Source organism: Dermochelys coriacea, chromosome 21, assembly GCF_009764565.3.
Source record: "Dermochelys coriacea isolate rDerCor1 chromosome 21, rDerCor1.pri.v4, whole genome shotgun sequence".
NCBI lineage: Eukaryota > Metazoa > Chordata > Testudines > Dermochelyidae > Dermochelys > Dermochelys coriacea.
This window is the reverse complement of record NC_050088.1, coordinates 16,899,958-16,912,664: the sequence shown is the minus strand read 5'-3', so window position 1 is coordinate 16,912,664 and position 12,707 is coordinate 16,899,958. Positions and strand designations below refer to the sequence as shown.

The following is a 12,707-nucleotide window of genomic DNA, read 5'->3' as shown; positions in this document are numbered from 1 at the left end:
TATCCTCAGGTTGTGAGGTCGATCTGCTTGCATGCCCAGCATTACCATGGCATCACAGTCAGTCACTAATGAATTCAGTAGCTCCACACCTTTGTGAGATAGGAAAGCTCTGTCCTCAGGGACTGAGGCACCAGCAGAGGAGGTGCTAGGTGTACAAAGGGACTTTGGTGCCTAACTGCCCCTTTAGGTACTTTCCAACATGTAAATGTCAAGGCCCTGCCCCTGCTCTGCCTCTTTCCCTCAAGGCCCCGCCCCTGCTCCACCTCTTCCTCCCAGATAAAAATACAACAGACATCTGGGCTTTTCCAGTGGTACCCAGACACACAAGCTGAAACCTGGCCTGGCTGGGTGAACACTGGCCAGGTGGCAACCCTAGACATCACTGAGTTACTCAAACCCCTGCTCCCCTGGCCACACCTCCATTTCTGCCGGTACACCTCGTAGGGACCTATGTTCCTGCCAGGCAGCAGACACAAAGTCCTGACCCCACTGAGCTGCTCGGCGCCATGCTCACACCTAAGTCCCGGCAGGATTCTCAAATTAAGCGTCGTCCCACCCATCTTGCCCACGGGCTGGTCTAATAGGTGCACTCAGAGCATGTCTACCGATTCCCCTCTCCCAAAAGATAACAGGGAGCAGGCAGGTTCAGAAGAGAGAAAGAATGTGTATGGCCCATGGGTAAAGTGCTGCCCTGGAGCGTGGGAGACCTGCTTTCACACACCCCTGACTGATTGGAACAGGGCCTTGAGCCCAGTTCTCCCAGGGGAATGCCCTACCCACTGCGCTATACAGTCTGTCTCTTGCTCCATGAATATTGGATTACTGGCCCAGTGGAACGGCTCCAGCAGGTGAGATGGAGCAAGATCCACCCAGAAAACCCCTAATCGTGTGGTCAGGGGCCCCCTGGGAGGGAGGAGACCTGAGATCAAAGCTGTGCTCCACAGCAGGGCTTTGAAGGCAGGTCTCCTGTGTGCCAGGTGGGCACCCTGGGCTATTGGCAAGAGCAGGAGCTGACCTGGCATCTAACTTCAGGAGTGGGTTCCAGGCTGGGAATCCTGAGCGAACATGGCCCTCACTACCTAAAAGGGGCAGGGCTTGGGCTGGCCCCTCTCCTGAGCATCTCCTACTAGCTGGCGTAGATGGCTCCTTACTCAGCGTCTGTCCTCTGTGAATGCCCTTAGAATCATAGAATCATAGAATCATAGAATATCAGGGTTGGAAGGGACCCCAGAAGGTCATCTAGTCCAACCCCCTGCTCAAAGCAGGACCAAGTCCCAGTTAAATCATCCCAGCCAGGGCTTTGTCAAGCCTGACCTTAAAAACCTCTAAGGAAGGAGATTCTACCACCTCCCTAGGTAACGCATTCCAGTGTTTCACCACCCTCTTAGTGAAAAAGTTTTTCCTAATATCCAATCTAAACCTCCCCCATTGCAACTTGAGACCATTACTCCTCGTTCTGTCATCTGCTACCATTGAGAACAGTCTAGAGCCATCCTCTTTGAAACCCCCTTTCAGGTAGTTGAAAGCAGCTATCAAATCCCCCCTCATTCTTCTCTTCTGCAGACTAAACAATCCCAGCTCCCTCAGCCTCTCCTCATAAGTCATGTGCTCTAGACCCCTAATCATTTTTGTTGCCCTTCGCTGTACTCTTTCCAATTTATCCACATCCTTCCTGTAGTGTGGGGCCCAAAACTGGACACAGTACTCCAGATGAGGCCTCACCAGTGTCGAATAGAGGGGAACGATCACGTCCCTCGATCTGCTCGCTATGCCCCTACTTATACATCCCAAAATGCCATTGGCCTTCTTGGCAACAAGGGCACACTGCTGACTCATATCCAGCTTCTCGTCCACTGTCACCCCTAGGTCCTTTTCCGCAGAACTGCTGCCGAGCCATTCGGTCCCTAGTCTGTAGCGGTGCATTGGATTCTTCCATCCTAAGTGCAGGACCCTGCATTTATCCTTATTGAACCTCATTAGATTTCTTTTGGCCCAATCCTCCAATTTGTCTAGGTCCTTCTGTATCCTATCCCTCCCCTCCAGCGTATCTACCACTCCTCCCAGTTTAGTATCATCCGCAAATTTGCTGAGAGTGCAATCCACACCATCCTCCAGATCATTTATGAAGATATTGAATAAAACGGGCCCCAGGACCGACCCCTGGGGCACTCCACTTGACACCGGCTGCCAACTAGACATGGAGCCATTGATCACTACCCGTTGAGCCCGACAATCTAGCCAGCTTTCTACCCACCTTATAGTGCATTCATCCAGCCCTTCTGAGCTGCCAAATCCCCCTACAATGCATAGGGAGTCTGGGTGCCTGGCCTGGGGCCAGGGGGGCTGCAGGGTAGCCGGGTGCCAAGAAGCTAGGCTCTCCCTTGGGAATCTGGCCGGAAGTGACTTGCCCCTGGGTGTCTGTGGTCAGGCTGAGACCCGATGCACATGGCCATCCTGCCACACTTGGATGAATGCCCACTGGTTTAAGCTAAGGCAGAGAGAGGAGGGTAGGGGCCTTACCATCAAATTCGGCCTGCCCAACTCCCACGATGATGATGGACATTGGCAGCTTGGCGGCCTGTGGCAGAGGAACAAAAGCAGGGAGGAGGCGGGAAGGGGTAGCGATTGCGGGACAAGGGAATTGGAAGATGGGGAGGAAGGAAAGAAAGAACAAGAGTTTATGGCACAAAGCGAAAACCACTATCAGCGCCAATGGCCTGGGTGACTCTAAGCTCTGAGCCCTTCTTGAGCTGTGTCCCATCTCGGCCCAAGCAGCTCTTCACCCTGCCTCACAGAGGCCTGGGGATACCCCAATACATGTTCCTTTCCATGCAAACATGAGCTTCCTCTTGTTCTGTCCACGTCTCCACACACGCAGCCCCAGCGTGTTAGGGAGGCCTCTGGACATCACGCACATAGCAACAGCCAGCAGTGCTAATGCTATTGATTCAGCCAGGGGAAGCCAGGCTGCCAGGGCACGGACATGCTGTGCCATCACTGGATAGTGCAGGGCCTTGAAGGGGATTTTTGGATTAACAAGTAACCAGCCCCCAGCTGCCATGGTCCCGCATGCTTGTGTTTGCCCTGGGAAGCGAATAGCCACTGACCAGTGGCTGCAAGTATCACAGGGCTGCCCCAATGAAGGCTGGAAGCAGGGTGACTAATTCCTGACACTTTTATGGCTAGAGGCCAGATGCTGAGCTGTGAAGAGGCAAAACTCCACAGGAGTTAACAGCGATGCTGATTTACCCCTCTATGAATGAGAGGAGAATTGGGATCAGTGGGGTTCTTCTTGATTTACCCCTGTGTTAATGAGAGGGGAATTGGGATCAGTGGGGTTACTATTGATTTGCACCTGCATGCATGAGAGGACAAATTGTTCTCAGTGGGGTTACTCCTGATTTATACCAGTGCTCCTGCTTTATCCAGTGTGAATGAGAGGGGAATCGGGATCAGTGGGATTATGCCTGATTTACGCTGGCATGCCTGATTTACACCTGCATGAATGAGAGGGGAGTCGGGATCAGTGGGGTTACTCCTGATTTACACCAGCACTCCCGGTTTACCCCCACGTGAATGAGAGGGGAATTGCGATCAATGGGGTTAATCCTGATTTACACCAGCACTCCTGATTTACCCCTGCGTGCATGAGAGGGGAGTCGGGATCAGTGGGGTTACTCCTGATTTACACCGGCACTCCTGATTTATACCAACATGAATGAGAGGGGAGTTGGGATCAGTGGGGTTACTCCTGGTTTGCAATGATGTGACTGAGAAGACTCAGACACAGTGGAGTTGCTGCTCCTGATTGACACTGATTTGAAGGAAAACAGATGCAGGCACCCTCTCCCTCTCCTTTTCACCCTCACTCAACAGTTTCACTAGGTGTCACTGTGGCTCCACTGCTTGCTTGTGAGCCAGGAATGCACCGATTCCATTTGCACACAGGGACTGGACGCTGAGCCCTGGTCTCCACTTCAGAGCTCCCTGTCAGTGTCTACACTACAGTGTCGCTTGCCAACTAACTCACTCCAGCTCCACGAGAGCGCATGGGGCAGTGTTGGGAGGGTGCTGCAGTCAGTGTAGACGCTGACAGGGCAATCGGTGGGGACGCACTGCCGACACAAGAAACGAAGGGCAGACATGCAAAAGCGATTTAATTACGACAGTGGCTGTACCTCGACATAACTTAGGTTGACTTTGTAGTGTAGACTTGCCCTGAGGCACTCATGTGCTGGGACTAAGCTCAAGTGGTGCTGTGCTGATACAGTGCTCTAACTTGGCTTGCCCATGGTTGAGATTTGCACTGTCCTGGCCATTATCTTCTTTAATTTGAGGCCAGTTGCCATGAAAAGCAATTTCCTAACACTTCAATCTTGCAGGGCAGTTAAAGAGCCTTGAATTTATTTCAGGCAACCTCAATGCAGTGTCATAACAAAACTGTCTCAGCCCACCAGGTCCTGTCCTGTCTGCATGATACACTCCTTGTCCTTGGCCAAAATTTTCCTTCCTCCCTACTGCGGTGCAGTGTGTCAGTTGGTGCTCATCCTCCACCCCAGAGAAAGCTGCATTTCAGGGGTGCTGCATGTATATAGCTTGTTAGGTGCTCTGATATCGTGTGTGATGAAAGATGTTACATGTATGTAACATTCAAGGCTAAATCCACATACGTTTACCAACAGTGGAACTGAATTTGGTCACGTTGTTATACAGGGCTTCTAAGCTCAGAATTGGGAAATCCAGGCCCAGATTCTCAGCTCCAGTAGAGCTATGCTGATTTACACCCACTGAGGAGCTAGTCCTCCCCCTCTCTCCATGCCGGGGTTAACTCATTTCCTTTCACAATAATGAGCAAGTTTAGTAACGGGCAATTCATTTTATTTACAAGAATTTGCCCATCACGATTAGCTCTGAAAGTGACTGCAGCTACCGCAGGGCAGGGCAACACAGATAGCATCTCCTCTTCTGTTTTCCCTTTATTAGGTCAAGCTCCTTTCATTTGCATATTAACAAGCTTTCTCCTGCTCACTCCCTGAATCCAGGAGAGCTGTGCTGTCTCCTTGCTAATGAGTTGCCTGTCATGTAATTGGTTATGACAGCAGAAAATCATATTGACACCATGTGATTTCCATGCTGTCTCTCCAATTCCTTCAGGACCTCCGTTTCTTAGCTACCTCACTCGCTGCTTTATCATCCAATTATCCCCTCCTTTTTCTTCCCTTCCAGCAATCACGGATTGTGTTTGCTATTAAACACAGGAGCTTTAATAATCAGAGCTCTTTGTCTGAGCTGATTTCTGGTCACAAACCGGGATGTGAGATTTTATAAGAGCTAACAGCAATTCGTAACATTAAGCACTTCCGAGGATCTCAAAGCGCATTATAAAGCTGGATCAATGAGACCGTAAGTAAGGGAGGCTGGTCAGGAAGTAAAGTTGGCATGGGGTGAGAGGCAAAGTACTGTCACAGATCAGAATCTGGACCAGAGATAGAAAACTTCTTTTCTTCCCAGGACTAAGAATTGAACCCAGGAGTCCTAGCTCCCCAGCTTCATTGGTCCATACTCCCCTCTGAATCAGGGAACAGACATGAATAGCCCTGACCCTCATTCCCTCTGAGCTAGCCATTAGCATGCAGGCCCAGAGACCTCTTGATTTCTGTGGGAATTAGGAACCTAAATTGCTTTGAGGAGCTGGGCCTCCATCCCTTCCAGAGCTGGGACTAGACCCCAGGAACCCCGATCTGAACTCTAAATATAAGCCACTAGGGCTCACTACAGCAGCTTCACAAATCAGGTAATTTCCCCACTAGCCAATCAGCATGGCAGATTGCTTTGCTAGCTCACGCTGCCATTCCAAGCATGTGTAAGAATGCCAGAGATGGCAATGTGGGAGACTGAAGGTCAAATGCTAAACCTCATTTGCACATTGCACATAATCACCATACGGCTAGGCATTTAACATGAGTGTCTGTCTCTCCCTAGTAATGGGCCTAGTGCTGGGGGGAGCTGGAAGAAGGGCATTCATATTAGGGTTACCATACATCCATATTTTCCTGGACATGTCCGGCTTTTTGGTTCTTAAATCGCTGTCTGGGAGGAATTTTTAAATATCTAAAAACGTCCGGGATTTTGCCATTATTATTTTTCCCCAAAGAAGAGTTGATCATTCGAGAAAGAGAGTGAATGTTGATCATTCGAGAAAGAAAGCGAATGTTGATCACTCAAGAGAGTGCCCGCTTTTTCCCCCAGCTCCCAGCGCTTGTGCTGCGAAACAGCTGTTTCGCGCGGCTGGGAGGGAGGAGGGGGAACGTGGCGCATTCAGGGGAAGAGGCAGGGCCAGGGTGTTGGGGAAGGGGTCCAATGGGACAGGGAGGGGGTGGAGTTGGGGCGGGGACTTTGGGGAAGGGATTGGAATGGGGATGGGGAAGGGGTGGAGTTGGGGTGGGACCGGGGGCGGGAGAGCACAAGCAAATCCCCCCACCCCCCCATGGAGTGTCCTCTTTTTTGAATGTTCAAATATGGTAACCCTAGTTAATATTGGCAGAGCCTGGTGGGGCTCAAGGCTGGAATAGCAGAGGGGGCGCATAGCAGGATGGAGGTCCACTGGCAGCACTGCAGACGGGGAGCCCAGGATATGTAGCAAGGCTGCGGGCTGTGTATGAGGCTCAAGCAGCATGGGCAGAACTCACTGTGGCAGCATCTGTCTGCAATTCCCACGTCTCTGGGACTCTCGGGTTCTCCTTTTCACAAGCACTCAAATGCAAATCAACGGCAGACAAAAATGTAGCTCAGCTCCTGGTTTCTAGTGAATCTAATCGTGGAGTGTGGCCGGCCTGACATTGTCTCTGACTCTGACAGCTCAACTAGAGGCTCAGAGAGGCAATCTAACGTGATCCATTAGCCAGCGGTGAGGTGGGATCGCATTAGTGGGTATGGGAGAGCCACTGATTGCTAACCCAGAGTTAATCAAGTAATCATTATATATTGCAGTAATCTGTGCGTGGGCAAAAGCCTCTCAGACTGAATTATTTTAGGCAAAGGTGTTGTGTTATCTTCTGCCTATTATCTGGCTCCAATAATTCAGATGAATTCTAGACATGAAAAAAACAGTTTTCAATCAAACTCCACCCTCCTAATCAGAAAAGTCTGGCCCAGAACAGCTACTTTACTTCATGGTCAGCTAATCCTGAATTGTTTGGGAGTTTTGAATGCTACAGCTACTAATCCCTAGCACTTTTTATCAGTGGATCTCAAAGTGCTTGGCACAGACTGTCAATATCATTATCCCCATTTTACAGCTGGGGCAATTGAGATCCAGGGCGGCGACATGATTTACCAGCAAGCCAGAGGCAGAGCTGAGAATAGAACCAGGTCACCCGAGTCCCAGTCCAGCTCTAGCCACTCAGCCACACTGTCTCCCTTTCCTGACAGTGGGGCCCTTCCCAAAGCTCTGGTGCGCAGCTTTAAGCTGCTCGCCCGAAACGCAGTCAGGCCAGATGATAAGACTTGCAAACAGGAACACCTCTGAATCGTAATACGAACAGGAGCCTGACACTCGGCTCACTTACAGTGGTGTGAAACTGGGGTAACTCCACCAGAGCCACTCCTGATTTACACGTATGTGAGGGAGAACATTGGACCTTTGATAGTACATCAGCCCACTGGCCCAACCAGACCAGCACCGGGGGGCTGAGCTGATCCCAGCCTGTCCCAGGAGCAGAAGGCACAAAGGTGGTGTACACCCTTCCACTGAGCATCCTGTGCAGCCTGCAGCTCCATCAGACCCAAGGACTGGGCCCAGCATCTGCAGGTAATGCAGGACCAGCTCATCCTCCACTTAGTGGAGTGCGCCAAGGTGAATACGCAATCCTGGGTCTCCTACTCTGCCCTGCACAAATCCATGTGCCCATGTGACTCCAGCTGCCAGCCACTAGCACCTCCCTGGTCCCAAGGGACTGGGCTGTGGCTGTCTTCACAGATGCCCTCTCACTTTCCTGGGGCAGTTCTGTTCTGCTGAGAAGCTCTGGGGCTGGATTCTGGGGCAAGACATTGGCACAGTGGGGGCCATCAGTTCTGGAATTCGTTGCCTGGCATGGCCTGCCAGGGCCCGAGATTGTCAATTACTAAAACACAGCCCAAGCTGCATTGTTCACTCTGGCTCCTTCTGAAATAGGGATTAGAGCCTGAAGCAGGGAGACCAACTTAGTTTTGTCAATGAGAAAGGGGGGTGGAAGAAGGAATGGGTTTGATTTATGCCAGTTGTTGGCAGCAATTGGCTTAAAAGTTGTTGGAGACAATCTAAGTAGCCCCGTGGCTGCGTCTGAGCAGGGTTCATTAATGGCTGAGCCTACTAAGCCATTAGCAGAGCATTTCTGTAATAAGAGAGCCGGGATGGGAGCCGTAGCTCATCAACAGAGCCGCAATCCAGGTTACGGCTGTGCGGCAGCTTGTTTCATGTTTGATTATTCGCCTTGCCAGCTTGCATGGTGCAGTAATATCCCTGCTGGAGTGAGTGCACTGGCTACTGTAACTGCATCAAGGCATGAGGGATCACTTCCCACCGGGCTCCAACTCTGCTGCTAGCTTGATATATACCATGCCAGACCCAACTCAGTAACGGGGACATCCATCTACATCCGCTGCTGCTTGACTATATATTGCCCTGGCTTTTATTATTAGTCTTGTAGAAGTTGTTTTGTTGGCCAAAAGGCTGCATTTGAATTTCAACTGCCTATGTCATTCCTCCTTGGTCTCATGGGAACTTCATGAGAACACATCTCCACTGGACCCAGCCCATGGGCTTGACCTTTTGACCACATGGTATGAGTCTGGAGTTCCCCCCGATTTGTGTCAGTTCCCAATTTTGCACCATCAAAGTCAACGGGAGCTTTGCCAATGACCTCAGTGACTGTAGGATCAGGTCTTAAAGACCTTAGCCTTTTCCCTTGCATTAAAGGACCTTCGGAGGCACCTCAGTCATCTCTTGATGCAGCTTGCCTTTGGGCGAAGAGATTTAGAATAGAGAAACACCCAATGGCCAGACCCTGGAAATACTCCCCGACCCTGTGTTCATGCTCTGCAACGAATGTGTGGGGCAAGCTGAAATGGAAAAGCTACAAGGATGGATAAGCACAGATTTAGCTGCAGCTAGCATTTTTTTTAATGTGTTTTTTTGTAATAGCCTCCTTACTCAACCCTCTCTCCCCATCTCTCTTCCCATTCTTCTCTCGCCACCCTTCCATCTCACCTCTAGCACCGGCTCTCCTGTCCCAGCCTTTGCCCTTGTCCAGGGATTGTATGGCAGTTGGGGCAGGTGTACAATGGTAACCCCACCAGTAGTTCCCTTGTGCAGAGATTCAGAATTTCCAATCTGGTACAAGCATGGACAACAGCTTTGCTCAGCTCCAGCGATTGGTCAGGCCAAGTTTTGTGTTTTTGTCCCTCCCTTTCATTCTCTAAGCTGTATGTACTAGGCGTGCTTACTCTGTCCATTCATGTCTGTCCATCTCTGCAGCTGTATGTCTAGCGAAGCATGGCCCAGACCCTGAACTGTTTTAGAGCTGCCCCTGGGGTGGGAAAGGTGCCTTCAGGTCTCTGCGAACTTGGAGCAGGCTGGGGCCCAGGCCAGTTCCCAGTATGAATGAGATCAGTTTCAGATCTGCTCTAATCCACGTCAGCTGCTTATGGCCCCACAGCAGCTGTTCAGCCAACTGGGCATCTCTGAGTATGGGAATCCTTTTCCCTAGCTGTGCTGCCCATGGCAGAGCTGGGAAGGGGTGACAGAGCAGCCAGAAGGGTGGCTTTCTGTCACTTAAAGACTCCCCAGGGACATGCTCGGGGGCAGGAACTGGCTGTGTGAACATAAGAAGTATAAGAACATAAGAACGGCCATATTGGGTCAGACTAAAGGTCCATCTCGCCCAGTATCCTGTCTACCGACAGTGGCCAAAGCCAGGTGCCCCAGAGGGAATGAACAGAACAGGTAAATATCAAGTTTCAGAGTAGCAGCTGTGTTAGTCTGTATTCGCAAAAAAGAAAAGGAGTACTTGTGGCACCTTAGAGACTAACAAATTTATTTGAGCATAAGCTTTCGTGAGCTACAGCTCACTTCATCGGATGCATTCGGTGGAAAATACAGGGGGGAGATTTATATACACACACAGAGAACATGAAACAATGGGTTTTATCATACACACTGTAAGGAGAGTGATCACTTAAGATGAGCTATTACCAGAAGGAAGGAGGGGGAAGGAGGAAAACCTTTTGTGGTGATAATCAAGGTGGGCATTTCCAGCAATTAACAAGAACGTCTGAGGAACAGTAGGGAGTGGGGTGGGGGGAGAAATAACATGGGGAAATAGTTTTACTTTATGTAATGACCCATCCACTCCCAGTCTCTATTCAAGCCTAAGTTAATTGTATCCAGTTTGCAAATTAATTCCAATTCAGCAGTCTCTCATTGGAGTCTGTTTTTGAAGTTTTGTTGTTGAAGGATAGCCACTCTCAGGTCTGTAATCGTGTGACCGGAGAGACTGAATTGTTCTCCGACTGGTTTTTGAATGTTATAATTCTTGACGTCTGATTTGTGTCCATTTATTCTTTTACGTACAGACTGTCCAGTTTGACCAATGTACATGGCAGAGGGGCATTGCTGGCACATGATGGCATATATCACATTGGTAGATGCGCAGGTGAACGCACTCTCAAAGAAACTGGGGAACCGCCTGATCAACATCCTCTACAACAAACAGGGAAAGATTTAGAATGAGCTCTCAAAAAGAACCAACCTTCCACACAAACTTCCTCGTGGCTGGACTTTACAAAAACTAGACAAGCCATCTACAACACACACTTTGCTTCTCTACAAAAGAAAAAGGACACTAAACTCTCGAAACTACTACATGCCACTAGGGGCCACAACAGTGGTTCCCTTAACCCACCCAGCAATATTGTTATCTGTCCAACTATACTCTTAGCCCAGCAGAAGAATCTGTCCTATCTCGGGGCCTCTCCTTTTGCCCCTTCACTCCCACAAACATGATACAGTTCTGTGGTGACCTAGAATCCTATTTTCGACATCTCCGACTCAAGGAATATTTCCAACACACCTCTGACCAACATATTAACCCACAGAGAGCTTCCTACCAAGACTACAAAAAGAAGGATTCTGTGTGGACTCCTCCTGAAGGTCGAAATAACAGACTGGACTTCTACATAGAGTGCTTCCGCTGACGTGCACAGGCTGAAATGGGTGGAAAAGCAGCATCACTTGCTCCATAACCTCAGCCGTGCAGAACACAATGCCATCCACAGCCTCAGAAATGAAGTGAGCTGTAGCTCACAAAAGCTTATGCTCTAATAAATTTGTTAGTCTCTAAGGTGCCACAAGTACTCATTTTCTTTTTGCGAATACAGACTAACACGGCTGCTACTATGAAACCAGAAACAACTCTGACATCATAATCAAAAAGGCTGACAAAGGAGGTGCTGTCGTCATCATGAATAGGTCGGAATATGAGCAAGAGGCTACTAGGCAGCTCTCCAACACCACTTTCTACAAGCCATTACCCTCTGATCCCACTGAGGGTTACCAAAAGAAACTACAACATTTGCTCAAGAAACTCCCTGAAAAAGCACAAGAACAAATCTGCACAGACACACCCTTGGAACCCCGACCTGGGGTATTCTATCTGCTACCCAAGATCCATAAACCTGGAAATCCTGGATGCCCCATCATCTCAGGCATTGGCACCCTGACAGCAGGATTGTCTGGCTATGTAGACTCCCTCCTCAGGCCCTACGCTACAGCACTCCCAGCTATCTTTGAGACACCACTGACTTCTGGTGATCTTCCTAAAAACTCCATCCTGGCCACTATGGATGTAGAAGCCCTCTACACCGACATTCCACACAAAGATGGAATACAAGCCATCAGGAACAGTATCCCTGATAATGTCACAGCAAACCTGGTAGCTGAACTTTGTGACTTTGTCCTCACCCATAACTATTTCACATTTGAGGACAATGTATACCTTCAAATCAGCGGCACTGCGATGGGTACCCGCATGGCCCCACAGTATGCCAACATTTTTATGCCTGACTTAGAACAATGCTTCCTCAGCTCTCGTCCCCTAATGCCTCTACTCTACTTGCGCTACATTGATGACATCTTCATTATCTGGACCCATGGAAAAGAAGCCCTTGAGGAATTCCACCAGGATTTCAACAATTTCCATCCCACCATCAACCTCAGCCTGGACCAGTCCACACAAGAGATCCACTTCCTGGACACTATGGTGCTAATAAGCGATGGCCACATAAACACCATCCTATATCGGAAACCTACTGACCGCTATTCCTACCTACATGCTTCTAGCTTTCATCCAGACCACACCACACGATCCATTGTCTACAGCCAAGCTCTACGATATAACCACATTTGCTCCAACCCCTCAGACAGAGACAAACACCTACAAGATCTCTATCATGCATTCTTACAACTACAATACTCACCTGTTGAAGTGAAGAAACAGATTGACAGAGCCAGAAGAGTACCCAGAAGTCACCTACTACAGGACAGGCCCAACAAAGAAAATAACAGAACGCCACTAGCGGTCACCTTCAGCCCCCAACTAAAACCTCTCCAACGCATCATCAAGGATCTACAACCTATCCTGAAGGACGACCCATCACTCTCACAGATCTTG

The 12,707-nt window shown here is 49.6% G+C and overlaps 1 protein-coding gene across 1 annotated transcript in view; it reads right to left on the bottom strand.

Annotated features, from left to right (window-relative positions):
* CPNE5 (copine 5) overlaps nt 1-12,707 on the bottom strand; it is a 207,665-nt gene that overhangs the window by 26,273 nt on the left and 168,685 nt on the right. Inside the window, exon 19 of the mRNA XM_038380314.2 lies at nt 2,521-2,578. Coding sequence (XP_038236242.1) covers nt 2,521-2,578 — 58 coding nt within the window. The remainder of the gene's footprint in view (nt 1-2,520; nt 2,579-12,707) is intronic.